Below are 14,453 nucleotides of genomic sequence, written 5' to 3'. Positions count from 1 at the left end.
GTGTGCCTTGCCAGGTAGCGCTTTGCTAACATGGCAACATAAGGATATTTGGCGTTTGTAATAGCTTTGGCTCGGTCTGAACATTTTGCGAGTGGTGGAGGCTTAAATACTAGTGGGAGTTGGGTTTGCACTTCAGTCTTTTTTCTTTTGGTACCGGTGATATTCACGTTCGAGTGATGCCTTTTCAAATCAGTGTGCAAGTTTGATGTATCGCAGCCGCGTAAACAATTTTAGTTGAACAATGCCGACAAACAGCTTTGGTTCGGTCCACCTGTCTTTGGCCGTCATCCACCAAAATGTTCCCAAACCGGAGACTTCAATGATGCTGGAGGATTTTCGAGCTCAACTTTATCGCCGTTCCTCAAATTACTGACTAAATTTGAACGCATCCCTGTGACCAGCTCTCATAGTATGCCTCTCGTCCAATGAAATGACTTGGTCACTCTAGCGTTGAACCCAATGTGAGCAAATTACTCTGAATGCTGCGGCGCAGCACCTGAGATTACTTCCAAAACGTTCACGTTCTCAATTTTTTACGTTTAACGTTATATTCGTTCGGTACACACGTGTGCCGAACCGAAGGGCCGTACCGAATATGTTACACCCCTACTATTTGGCAAGCAACCGGTCACAGTTGCCCTGTTTATCTCATATCTTATAAAAGCTTATTAATGATTTTGTAAAGTGTTCACAACCTTATTAATAAATTAATTGGAAACTATTCGTAAACCCTTTATAAGGGTAGTCTTAATGTAAAGTGGTACTGAAATGTCAGACCAAATTCAACAATATGGATTGCCATTTCTAGTAAATAAATTAAATCAATAAATTGTCTGGATTGAGTGTAAATTGTGGCCAAAGTTTGATTTGGAGAATGTGCTCCTTTTTTAAAAGTTTAATAAATAAAATGCAATAGTCCACTACCTATCAAACATTGCTTCACTCTCAGTGAAAGTCATGACAGTTTAAAGTGAACACAACAGTCACTACAGCTCTGAGCTCTGCCTGATAGACTGACGAACAGCTTTGCATGCGTCCTTTACTTTTAATCTCCCGCTGTGCTCACTTCCCTATTGTAATGTGTGATGTCTTCACCACCAGCAGCACTGACAAGAAAATGAATGTTTAGACTCGATAAAGCCGTCAGACCAAAGCGCCGCTCTGGTTTCTGTGCCATTGTCCTCCTCTGTAGCCGTCTGTCTGCCTGCTGCTTTTTAGCTCTTCTCTTTTCACGTGTGGGCTCTCCGCACTTTCTCTAAATGTCTTCTGTCTCTTTTCTTTCAGTCTTGGTCTTGGTAAAGGGCAAAGAAGGGGTCCATGGAGGCGGATTGAATAAGAAGGCATTCTCCATGGCAAAATACTTGAGGGATTCAGGTTTTTAGTTTAGTTTTCACGTAGTTATGTGGCTTAGTTGCAGGAGATTAAAAAAAAACATACAAAAAGGAAAAGGTAAAAAACAAATAAAATAATTACTGTCGAGCCCATGTTTCCCCAAACAGTCCGATTTTAAAACAAAATCCCAGGAGCATTTCTAACATAGCACAGGGTTCAGGCTCTGTCAACAATGTAGCCCACATTTAGCAAGGTGGCAATAAAAGAAGTATATTTTCCAGTCCTGCTATCACCACGTCTGTTCATTTCCTTTGTTTTGCTTCTTCTTTTGTGTACTCTAGCATTGGTTTTTGTCATGGGGAAGGAAGGTGTCCATGGAGGGCAGCTCAACAAGAAAGCATTTCATATGGCTGAGTACCTGAGGAAGTCCGGATACTAAAGCAGCCTACACCCCGCCACCTAGCAGCTCACCCTTACCACCCTGTTGCATTTCACTCTTCTTCCAGTCCTAGTTGGTGGTTACTTTTGTTTTTCTGCCTTCTCTCCTCCTTATTTGTTATCCCATATTTTGTTATCCCCCGCCCCTCCCCCATTAACACACTTGTGCTGTGTACTCTTACCCCTTAAGCACTATAAGTTGATCCATAGCAAAGATGAGCATGTTGCTTACAGGATGTCTTGACAAATCTGTAGCAAAAGATCAGCAAAAGAAAAAACCTGGCCAAACACTCGGACAATGAAAGCTAAAGCGTGAATTTGAAGTAGAAATTTCTTTTTGATTTCTCTGTCCTGGTTCTTAATCCCTCCCGACCCGACAATACACACTCCCTCCCGAGCAGCCGATGCCTTTTAGAGCACTTGAGCGGTAACCCAGCTCGTCACGTCTTCCGGTTTAATTTCCTCCATGTCCGGAGGGGAGACTGCATGCATACGCCGGTCAACTGTCGCTTCTCTCCGCTCTCCGCACCCCCTCCTGCCAAAAATGTTGAGTACCTCCCCCTCTCCGTTTCCACATCCTGTTCTCAAAGCAGGCGACACTACAAACCTCACAGAACTCTCATCTTGATCTAACACTACACAGCAACCAACCAGTCCTCCGACCCCGCTGTCTCCAGATCCACTGCTCTGTCCTGAACACATTTTATAAAAGGGGGGGGGGAGGTTTGTGTATGGGGGGGGTGCTCGGAACGGCTCAGCTGACGACCATGAGCCGGATTTGAGAGTGTTTGTCGTCCAGATGCCGGTAGCCTCTCCTCCCGTCATCACAACACGAAAACCCCAAGGACATTCCACAGTAACAATGGCTCAGGCACTTAATACTGTTTTTGTTTGCCAGCTCCTGTAATATATTTTCTTTTGTTTATCTTTGGAAAGGCTGCCATTTTTGGACAGTAGTTATCCCAGCATACAACCATCTGGAACGTGTCCAGTTTGAATTTCTTTTTCTTTTTATAGGACCAAGTGTAGTCGAAGCTCTGGTGTTTATACAATTGCTCTAAACCATGTGAAGGATGACTGCTAACTCTTTTTGATGAAGGAAACACTAACCAGACAATAATGCGTACTATGGTTACAAAAAAAACTGAAGCTACAGGGTAGGTAAGGGTGGGAATATCTGAAGAAAATTCTCACTACATTGTTTTTTTTTCTTTTTTTGTTTAGAAAACAAACAACTGCATTTGTACAAACCCATGCTGTGTTGACACTACAAAACTGTGGAATAAATTGCCTTTACTCTGTAGTCAGCTGAGTTCTGGGGTATCACACGGTCTGTCCGCGCTCACTTCTGCTAACTGTAACGTCCAACTGATATAAAAAACCTTTTAAAAGTAGAAATGACACTCAACGGGAGATGGGATTGGTTGGAACGAAGACGCTTCTGGTTGTCTTGTTGAAAATGAACTGCAGAACCTGTGTATCCTGTGCCATAATATAGAGATCTGTTGCTGTTGTAAGATGGATTTTACCCACTGTCCACTAAAGAGTCAATTCATTGGCACTTTTTCTATTTTTTTGCTTCCGCTCCACTGTTTAGGCCTTGTGAGATATGTGTACTCATAAAAAAAAAAAACTGTTTCAAGTCCTGTTTGCTGATTTATGTTCATTTCCTTTCTCCTCAACACTTTTTTTTTTTGTTCTTACATCTGGGATAGTATCTTATAATGCATCTGATTTCATATGCATAAAACCAAGAAATGCCATAAATTGATTTATCACTTTGTTTACAGACAGATCAAATAAATTTATTCCAACCAGATAAATGTTTTTCTGTGTTTTTATTATGCTAAATGCTGCCTCTTTTTATTGAAGGAATGGTTTAATGTTTTGGAAAATGCACATATTTGGTTACCTGTTAAGAGTCAGAGAAGATGAATGTCACATTCAGTTTAACACAAATATTTGTTTCTGAAATCTCAATTTTTCAGTTTCACTATTTATCGTTGCTTTGAGTCAGACTAATGGGTAGTGCTTATTCAGATACTGAATATTTGAAGGTTTATAACAACTTGGAAGCCTACACAGAGAAGAGATGTTAAAGCAACAGGATGTCTACTGAATTAAAAATGTGAACTAGAGATGGCAAATTACAACAAAAGTCCTCAGCCAGAAACACGTGGGGGGGGGGGGGGAGCTTCAAACCCTCAGGCCTCCCCGGGCAAACCTCAATTGCTTTATAATCGAGAAATAAGAGTATTCTGACAAGTCCTATAATTTCTACTTGCTAATGAGCCATGTCGGACTTAAACAGGCTGATGTGTGTCCTGTAATCATCTCATTACACTGACCAAGTTTACTGTGGAGCCTATATAAGTCCTTAAACACTGCAGCTGTACATATTGAGACGGAAAGGTTCCAAAAACAGGCGTCTGAAGCAAAAGCAGGATCTAGGAAGGATGGATGTCTGATTAATAGCTGTATAAAATCGTGTTTCCACTGAAAACTGAGGAAATACAAATTATTCACCAGGAAAAGTTTCCGTGTCATTTTCATTTTATTGAAGTGAATTCATATCAAGAACAGACACATGAGCAGGAAAACACTAACAATACATCAACTGAAAAAGGCAACAGGGTTTATAAACCAAAGAATCATGTTATGGGGAAGAAAAAAAAGCATATTTACTATAAACTATTCAAATGAGATAAGGTCAGTTAAATGTGTATCACAGGACTATCCACCAATAACGGCGCGTGTTACGAGTGATAGGTCTGCAGCAGCCAGAAGAAGTTCCCCACAGGCAGCGTGAGTTTCCACTCGAGTGTCTTTGCACAACGTGACGTCACATGGAGACATTCTTAGCCACGAGTTTCTCAAACTGGTTTGGCTTCAGTTTGTCAGAGTGATTCGTAACAGATTAACCGTGGCACAAAACAGACAGGAGCACCATGGCTCCCTCATATCAGGCTAGAGATACATTGGCAAAACCATATTGCTGTGGCTTAAAATGTTTCTGTAGTTTTTTATTTTACAAAAAGGATGCTGCATAGCAGTTGTTGGAGTGTCAGTGTAGCATGTATGTACAGTAATGAACCTCCATCTGAAACATGTCGAAGATGGTCAAGATGCAACTTATTTTGATTTATACTTTTTATATACATAGTACTTTTACTGAACAAGCGTGATGATTCTGGGACTTTTCCATCCGTCTATCATCTTTGACTAAAGAGTACAGTATAAAAGTCTACTGTACATTACCAACCTGCCGCAGCCGACTTCCTGTCACACATCAGCACTTTATCTGAAATCATGTAAAAAAAAAAACGTAGATATGCATTTGAAACTTTGCAAGGACAATACGATGTCTTGTAAGCAGTGACAGAAAAGAGATGAATCTGTTTTGTGACCCCCCCCCCCACCCAATGTTTCTGCAGCTGAGAGGTTGTGGGGTGAAGGGAGGGGGGGTTTAGTGCCAACAATCAGTCAAGCTTGGGGCAGGTCCTGCTCGTGGTCTTCGGAGCAGGGCTGCTGCATCTGCACCACCACGGTTTCCACGGTGACCTCGTCGTCACTGTCGCTGCTGTCCAGCTCGTCGTCCTCATAGTCGGAGGACTCGGGGTCCTGCTCGGAGCGAGAGGCCCCCGACATGGTGCCGAAGGAGTGGGCGCTGGTAGAGGCCAGGGAGCGCAGCAGGGGGGTGCTCTCCGACACCTCCTCGTTCTCATCGGGGCCGCTCTCCCCTTCCTCGGAGTCCGAGTCAGAGTCCCCCTGCGATGGGACCACCTTCTGCTTACACACCGGACATGTCTTCTTGGTCTTGGTCAGCCAGGGGTCCACACACTTGCTGTGGTAGGCTGCGGGCGACAGTAACAGTCAGCGGAACAGAGTCATTTATTAGAACTATAAAGCGAGTTAACGACCTGTTAGCACTTGAAAATACCCTGTGTTGTTTTGTTGTTCTTAAAAGACAACTTCTCATTGTCAACAAATCCCAAAAAAGATAAGATAAGAGGATCTTTATTGATCCCAAATTGGGAAATGTTTGCGTTGCAGCCAGGGGCGGTTCTAGGGAGGGGGGGTCACGGGGGCAATTGTGACTGGTCCCTGGGGGGACACCGGGGGGAGGTCTTTTTTTCCAATGTCTATCACTGTAAATAACCTTGTTTTAAGTTAGCCTTGCCTACATGTCACCTCTAATTTACAAGTAATGGAATATATTTCGTTATATGACAAATACAAAAAAAAATTTAACAGTGAATTCAATGATTTTTGTAATGAGATTTAATTTTTTTGCATGTTATGGTTAGTGCACATAAAATACAAAATGAAAATATGACAAGAAACAGAAAAATTGGGTGAAATAACTACGGGGAGTACTTTATTGACCGGGGGTCAGTTAACCAGATCTTGCGTCGACCAACGTCTTCGTATTTACTGTTGTTATTGTTTTTGTTCCGTAACTGTATTCATCTATAACTTTCTCATTTTTATTTGGTTTTGCATCTAAATTTGTAGAGTTTTTCTAATTTCTCGTAATTTTTCATTTTTTTATATGTCATCTGGCACTTCTTTTTCCAGATATTTGAGACTGTATTTTGTGAATAAGTCCCATTGTCCAAGAAAAGTTAGACAACGTAAAGTTTACGACGGAGACATACGGTTTGCGACTTCATACAGAGACGTGGCCAGACGTTTCTGATAACTCTTTTGTGTAATCTTACTCGTTGTTACCCTACCTCCCAAAGAAGGTAATATGACGCTCGTGACAGAAATCAATACGGTTTGGTAGGTCTGGAGAGTAATTGAACCAGAGTACCCTTAGCCAATGTTATTCTTTGTATATACTTCTTACTACCTTATTATAACAACCGGACAACAACTCAAACACAGTAGTTTCCATTGTCAACTAATGTCGCGTCCTAAGTCTGAGTGGTACTCTTCGTCTTCGTCCTGAGACCATCGAACAGGGGAAGAAGAATAGCAGGTCACAGTCCTACGCCATGGATAGCATATCCACACCCCCCCAGGGGCACAACACTCTATTTTCAATCTCTTCTATAACATTTTCATATATGTTCTTATCAAAATTATTGTCATCAATGTAATGTAATGTTAGTAAATCACTTGGTATATATCGACTAACATTTTTCACCGTTTATAGGAATATATTCTTGAGTTTGAGTTTTGTTAGTTCCTATTCGACGTCAATAAGTGAAGTTCGATATTACATACATTACATTACTACCACAATTCAGACATATTTGGAATAAAGAACATAAGAAAATGTTAAGAAAGATGTTGAAAAAGAGTGTGTCCCCTGTTGATGCTACACACCCGGTAGGACGGACCTGCTTATACTTCTTCCCTGTCGAGGCTCAGGACGGAACAAGAGTACCACTCAGACTTAGGACGCGACATCTAGTTGACAAATGGAAACCACTGTAGGTCTTTTGAGTTGTGTCACGGTTGTTATAACTAAGGTAGTAAGAAAGTATATCCAAAACAATACAGTTGGTACAGGCGCGTACTCGGGTTTCAATTTACTCCAGGATCCCTACCAAACCCGGTAATTTGATTTACCATGTCACGAGTCATATTACTTCTTTGGAGGTGGTACAAACGAGTAATTACACAAAAAGTTATCAAACCGTCTGCCCCACGTCTCGTATGCAGTCCCCGAAACCGATGTCCCGCCGTAACTTTACGTTGTTAAATTTGTCTTGGACAATGGGACGTTATCACAAAAATAACAGTCTCGAAATATCTGGAAAATAGAAGTGCCAGATGCCATATAAAATGAAAAAATTACGACGTATTTTAGCATAAACTCTACAAATTTAAGATCAAAAATAAAATGAGAAATATAGATGAATACACGTTACGGAACAAACAAAACAACAGAAATACGAAGACGTTGGTCACCGCCAAGATCTGGTTAAAAATGACCCCCGGTCAATAAAGTACTCCCCGTGTTATTTTCACCCAATTTTTCTGTTTCTGTCATATTTCATTTGATTTTATGTCCCCTAACCATAAACATCAAAAAAATTTAAATCTCATAAACAAAATCATTGAAATTCACTGTTAAATTATTTTTTTGTATTTGTCATGATAAACGAAAATATATTCCATTTACTTGTCAAAATTAGAGTGACATGTAGGCCAAGAGACTAAACTAAAACAAGGTTAATTTAGCATGATAACATTGGAAAAAAAACCTCCCCCCGGTGTCTCCACCAGGGACCAGTCACAATGCCCCCGTGACCGGGGACAACCGNTTAAAGAAAAATGAACTTGCTTGCTGAAAGGGCAGATCTGCTGGCACTAACAATGTTTCCTGCTGTGGAGAACACACTCGCTAGGGACAGAGGTAGCAGTCTGCTACCTCTGTCCCTAGCGAGTGTGTTCTCCACAGCAGGAAACATTGTTAGTGCCAGCAGATCTGCCCTTTCAGCAAGCAAGTTCATTTTTCTTTAAAAAAAAACATGAAAATGCAATTACAAGCAAGTCATAATGTCAAGCTGGCTGCTTAGGTACTAGTACAGTACAGTTCATCGAAATGCTGCACCTTAATGTTTATTTTATTATATTTTGTATTTATTTTAGTGAATACATTATTCACAGTTTAATAATAATTTTAAAAAAAACTAAAAATATTTTATGTTTTGTGATAATTGTTTCTGCTGTACCGAAAACATACTGAACCGAACTGTGACCTAAAATCCGAGGAACTACCGAACCGAAATGTTGTGAACGCGTGTGACTACCTTCTTATTAAAAGACACCTAAACAATAAGTGTTGCTATGCAACCGGGTGAGGCCACAAAGTATAGCGCTATGCATTTGTTACATGCCCACCGGAACCCCTAGGCATTACCAACAAATCAATGCACAATCAACCCATACAGGACATCTCTTTCTCCACATTACGTGTTAGACATTAGAATTGACTATTTTTGTCTGTCACATAATATTCTTGTCTCTCACATAAGTGGCGCAACTCATGCGGTATTGCGCTAAGGGGAAATTATTTTGACCGGACACTTTGACCGGAGAGATTTAGATTTGCCGGTCTTCAGCATATTTTACCGGTCATAGTCCGGTAATTACCGGCTAACGGGAACTCTGACTACTAGTGCAGTAAAGTTCAAATACAGATTATTTCAGTTCATCGAAATGCTGCACCTTAAATGTATATTTTTTATATTTTGTATTTGAATGAATACATTATTCACAGTTTAATAATAATTAAAAAAAATATATATATATTTTATGTTTTGTGATCATTTTTTCTGCTCTCCCGAAAACGTACCGAACCGTGATCTAAAAACCGAGGTACGCACCGAACCGAAATGTCTGAACCGTTACACCCCTACCAAATAGTGAGCCCACATTTATCTGTACTGCTAAGCCTTATGGCTATTTAGCTTACTTCGTCTTCTTCATCAGCCAGCATCCTTGGTATCTCTTGCTCACTGAGTTGATTCTCGCTAAGTAGCGAATATAAGGCTTAGTCCTCTTGCCAAATAGTGAGCCTGTGTTGATGTATGAAAACTATGTTAGAACTGGTTCTTAATGATTAATAAAGTGTTTACAACCCAATTAATAACCTAATTATAAACCCTTTGAGGGTAGTCTTATTGTAAAGTGGTACCAACATTTCTTTGCAACAAGTCCAAAGGTACCACATAAATGCCAAATCAGCTTTTCTACTAATTTTCGATAAGCGACCAGGTGTTCGGATGAGGTACAAATCCAAGGAGCTAAGAATTCCTCCTGGTTTCCTCTGTAATCATTACACACCATGCCAGCAGCAGAGACTAGGAAAGTTAAGCTTCGACTGGATACGGCCCATGACTAATGCGGCACACATGCAGAACCAGCAGCATGCGTGTGGTACCTCTCCTCAATACATGTAAGAGCCCTGTAATGTAAGTCTTTTACTGGCCGTAGTGGAAGCGAGTGACCAGGGGAACAGATTCAAATTTTTTAGGGTAGGGTGTGTTAACCAGGAAAGAGAAAGGTGCATGCAGTTTAGAAAGTTTTAAGGAAATCCCAGCCCAAAGAGTGAGCCTGGTGAGAGGAGAACAGGAACCAGTTAGTCTTACCTCTAAGGTTTAGTCGTTTCTGGGTAAAGTGGGGAGGACAGGGCATCTGGGCCCATACAGGCAGCCTGATAGCTGGCACAACTCTCAGGCATATCACATTCATTTTTTTTTTACAGTTAGTTAGGTGTAGGCCTTTTAAAGTCAGTCATTCTAAAAATAAATCTGGAGGCATATACTTTTTATTAATTAAAGGATTTACAATAATTTATGTAGCAAATCAGAATTTTCATAAAAGTCAAGTTCATAAATTGGGTTATTTATTCGATTAACTTTAAATAAATCTTCATTTAAATAGAGATCAATGAGTGAGTTCTGACCTGTTATAATACATTTTATTTCAGTGGTTTATATTAGTTATCAGAATTGGGATATATACGCCAGGAGCAAGGAAATCCCTCAAGACAACCAATATTTAAGACAGATATAAACGATAAGAAACTGGGAAAAACACGTTATCAATTATTTAGGATGATCTGTAAGATGTCTAGACTTTATTACCGATGGTATCAAAACATATCATGCTCATTTTAATTCAACTGATAGCTGTATCTGATTGAAGTAATGGCATAGAGGACTAATAACTCATATTTTAAGGGCATTTCTTTTTACCCGACCTCTTTATATGAACTTGCCCCTTACTAACCCGTTACTTATCAAGACTACATTTAGCTGAGATGCAGTTGTTCCCCATCATAATCAAACTACATTCAATAATAACAGATACCTAAACACCTGTGTTCATCATATATTGAGGAAAGGTGCGTTCAAGGTCTATCCCACATGCACAAACACAAAGGTCTGTAACTGTAGCTAAACTAACGGCACTATCATTCAGGCTCTGCTGTCACTGTAGCACTACTGAAAGCTTTCTGACTGACACTGAACGAGGTGCTCACCTTTGCCGGCTCTGCCTACAGAAATGTTGTATGTTGGCTCTCCTCCTGAACTCTTTGTCCGGATGTCCATTGTCCAGTCGCCGTCAACAGGGAGGCTGTCTCTGATTACGGAGCACTTCTTATTGCCTAAGGTCATCCCACCGCAGAAGAATGCCTCACGGTCCTTCCCTGTTATCACGTCAATTTCTTCAGGCTAGAGGCAAACACAAAAGCAAGAAATTAAGTACATCCATTTTAAAAATGCAAAATGTTGATTAATTCTGTCAGAGACTGCTAATTATTTTACGTTCGGCCTTTTGTAGGCGTTCCTCTAATGCTCTTTGAATACAATTCAGATTAATTCCACTAACGTGTGGGTGCTGTGAAGCCTTTTGAGAAACAGGTCTTTCAAATGAAGAGAAAATGAAGAGCCGATAGGAAAAACGTTTTTTCCTCAGCAAGCAATACCTTACAGAGCTATTAAAGGTTCTGGACACACTCCTGAGATGTTGCATAATTTATGAAGCAACAAGAACATATATGAACAACTAATTTTCAAATAAAAACCCTTTCAAAATATCTATCATAAATATATCATACATTGTTGTAAACTGGTACTAATGTTTTTGAAGGATTCAACATCTGTTGATCAAAAGAAGGACTAAAACACTGTTTAATTCAACTAATGTAAACCGTGGAAATATGGACAGTCCAGAAGCTAGTTCCTTTTATTAAATCCCACAGCATAAAATGACCTGCCTCTCTCCAGTGTGGCCTCAAAAGACATTCAAAGGTTACACACTGTCAAAGGTCTCCTGTACCATGCAAATCGTAAGACCCAAGTGTTGGGTTAGAGATTTAGAAAATTGGCACTTTAGGGATTGAATATGGGGTTTAATTCCAGATGACATGGGGTGCAAGTCTACAAATATATTTGCCCTTTACCTGAGATGATCTATAGAATACTATGACCTGAGCTCTTGGGTATCCGAGGTTATCACTGGAATCTTACATCCCAGCAGAATAAAATAATGCTTCAGACTCTAGTGAGAGATGTGTTACTTTAAGGCCTTTCACTCTTTGTACTAGTTGCATCCAATTCTGGTTCTCATTTATGGTCACACAAACACTTCCATAGAAAAGAGGCTTATTGTATTGTTACTAGACAGTGTAAAATGATGCAATGGACAGCTTAAGTATGATCTATTACTTGACCAAACTGGTACAAAAATAAAGTTCTTGTTTTTAAAGACATCCTAATAAACAAAACAAAAGTCTGTCGATTTGTTAAAAGTTTTTTTTCTTTTACACTTTGGGGACAGTATATGTAAATCAAGTCTTTCGAAATGATATCGAGCAATACACTGTTAAAGACAATAGTGACTCCAATAGCCGACAAGCCCTGAAATATCTACGGCCCACTGCAGCTGACCAAAACAATGGCAAAACATATTCTGTAAAAGAGTGCTCCTGATTATGTGAAAAAGTGCATTTCACTACACTCACATGGTACAGATTACCCTAAATGGTCTTTGAACCAATCTGCAGAACAAAAGGCGTCGCCCCTTAACTCAAAAACTGCGCAGTCATGAAACGCGAAACACTTCAGGACAGAACTGGAAACTCAAAGGATTTCTACTGACTCAGACACAGTTAGCATGGCGGCTAGCTGCACGTTAAGGCCCGGTCAAAGGATGCATTAGTCACCGGCTTTCTCCCCATCGAGAGCCCACGCTGTGTAAACTAGCACTGCCGTTTCACAGATTCTGCTTCATACAGCGAATTTGGTTTAGCTAATTTAATCAACGGGTATAGGCAAAAACAGGCTAGCTAAGGTCGAGAGCAAGCTGGTAAGATGGCAATTAGCTCTGGCTTCACATGAGACTTCCAGAAGGACAGAAATATGTAATTTAATTGAATGCGTCCAAGGATAACGTTAGTCTGAGCCGGTTGCCCGAGCGGACACTCCCGTTAACAACTCGTTCATAGTGCACTTGTCTGAAGCATGGGCTGCCATTTTATACCCAACATTCTCCTAAAAACGAACGTGTGTCCGATTCAAATTACAGCTAATCAACTTCACACTAGTATTTTTTAATTATCGCCTTATAATTTATTTAACAGACAAAATGGAGGCTCAACGAAGCGCCGGCGAAGACTGTTTAGCAAAGTTATATTCAAGTAAATGCTACCATCAACTCAGGTGTATGTGCGTAGTTAAAAAAGTAAAGAAAGACAAAGGGTGGACGGCTTATGTAATCGTTAACGGAGACTAAACAGCTCGATTGGCTTCCATGAACAAAATGAATAAGAAACTAGGAGTGTATCCGCCATCTTGGAAAATAAGGGGCGGTAGCAGCAGTGCGATTCACAGAAACAGAGCAGGAAAAAAAGAGAAAGACCAACGGAACGCAAGCGAGAAAGTACGCATGCGAGCACCGCTCTAGTTGCGCTATTAGCGTTAGCTGATAATGATTTTCCAACGGGGATGACCGGCCTGATTTGAGCTAACCGCGAGTTGTAGTCTGCTAACCAATGTTACCGTTACATTGTGTTGTATGCTAAAAATTAAATGAACTAATAACAAAATCCAAAAGTAATGGTTTATAAAAAGAAGAGTGGGTTAAAAATAAATAATTGAAATCGGCTATGCTTTCTCCGCCTCCTTCGTCCTGTCTGACCGGTATCAAAGACAGACGCGGCTGGTAAAAGCTAGCGTTAGCTGGCGCTAGTCTCTTTAGCTTGAGTTCGCGGTACCGTTTGTCACTGGCTTTGGTTTCCCCGACTGGTCTGGTGGCAATTTCTAAAAACATTACCTACAAATAAATGTAACGTTAACTGAAGGTGATGAAAACCGTACCACACTGCTTGTGGGTTGAAGCAACGGTTCGTACGTGCCAATGCATCTTGATTGTGACCACCGGATACCATGTGTACCACACACCGCTCGCCTTATCCTCATTCATCAAGGCCTGGCTATGCAGGGAAACCCACCGGCATGCAAGATCACTGTTCCTCCCATGTAATCATAGATACTGACACACAGAGCGCACTAACCGTTATGTTGGCAAATGTACCGCCGACAGAAGATGCCCAGACGTATTTGGCGTCCGTGTACCCAACAATGGCCGTGTCCTGGCAGCTGCCATCAGCCATCAGGTTGTCCACGTAGCTTTGCCAGGACATGTTTGTGAAATTAGTTTTAGGACGGAAAAAGACGAAGGGTCAAGTTAGATCACAAAGGTCTCTTGAGCGACGAAGAAGCAGTGAATAAGCTGTATTTATCGGGCCTCCAGCAAGCAGAACCCCCCCGGCTCCGTCACGTCCCGGCTTTCTTCTGGTCTAGGAAACGAAGAGAAGCCGCTGCATTCGGACAGGCGCTTGGGTGTAGTCCTCACTAAAATCACTCCGCCCAGGTCGTTGTTCGCCCTGCTGCCTTATTGCATAATAAACTGCGCGGCGGATGAATATACCGTGGCAAAAAACAAGACGGACTATTTTTTCTCTCCTCATCAGTTTCAGCTTACTATTCTTCTGATTTGTGTATGACTAATACTTACGATATTAAGGGAGTCTAAAATCACATTTACTCAGTTTGAATGTGCTTAGCAACATTTTGTCGTGGTTTTTGGTGTAGATCTCTGAAATGTAATTTGCAAAGCAAAGTGGTGAAATAAATAACATTACAATGTAAAATAAA

The 14,453-nt window shown here is 40.7% G+C and overlaps 1 protein-coding gene and 1 long non-coding RNA gene across 2 annotated transcripts; one reads left to right on the top strand and one right to left on the bottom strand.

The window, feature by feature from the left end:
* The first annotated feature begins 757 nt into the window (after nucleotides 1-757).
* On the top strand, nucleotides 758-3,589 carry LOC104951931 (uncharacterized). The gene is made up of 2 exons (XR_799074.1): nucleotides 758-1,374; nucleotides 1,674-3,589. It is a non-coding gene; the product is annotated as an uncharacterized lncRNA (long non-coding RNA).
* LOC104951932 (profilin-2-like) lies at nucleotides 2,506-14,150 on the bottom strand. The gene is made up of 3 exons (XM_010778667.1): nucleotides 13,811-14,150; nucleotides 10,775-10,967; nucleotides 2,506-3,026 (listed from the first exon to the last, which is right to left on the bottom strand). The coding sequence occupies exons 1-3, from the start codon at nucleotides 13,937-13,939 to the stop codon at nucleotides 2,851-2,853; spliced, it is 498 nt and encodes a 165-aa protein (XP_010776969.1). The 5' UTR covers nucleotides 13,940-14,150; the 3' UTR covers nucleotides 2,506-2,850.
* Nucleotides 14,151-14,453: the final 303 nt, after the last annotated feature.

The sequence above is a fragment of the Notothenia coriiceps genome, unplaced genomic scaffold (genome assembly GCF_000735185.1).
Source record: "Notothenia coriiceps isolate Sejong01 unplaced genomic scaffold, NC01 NC01_scaffold00019353, whole genome shotgun sequence".
NCBI lineage: Eukaryota > Metazoa > Chordata > Actinopteri > Perciformes > Nototheniidae > Notothenia > Notothenia coriiceps.
Note: the sequence above shows the minus strand (reverse complement) of the source record. Positions and strands in the feature narration are given on the sequence as shown.

What these genes read in the sequence shown, in the direction of transcription:
- LOC104951932 (XM_010778667.1), bottom strand. Translation starts at nt 13,939, where the DNA reads ATGTCCTGGCAAAGCTACGTGGACAACCTGATGGCTGATGGCAGCTGC. An exon ending in GTACATTTGCCAACATAACG is followed by an intron (nt 10,968 to 13,810) that starts GTTAGTGCGCTC and finishes GTTTGCCTCTAG; the next exon opens with CCTGAAGAAATTGACGTGAT. An exon ending in TGTAGGCAGAGCCGGCAAAG is followed by an intron (nt 3,027 to 10,774) that starts GTGAGCACCTCG and finishes GTGTCAACACAG; the next exon opens with CATGGGTTTGTACAAATGCA.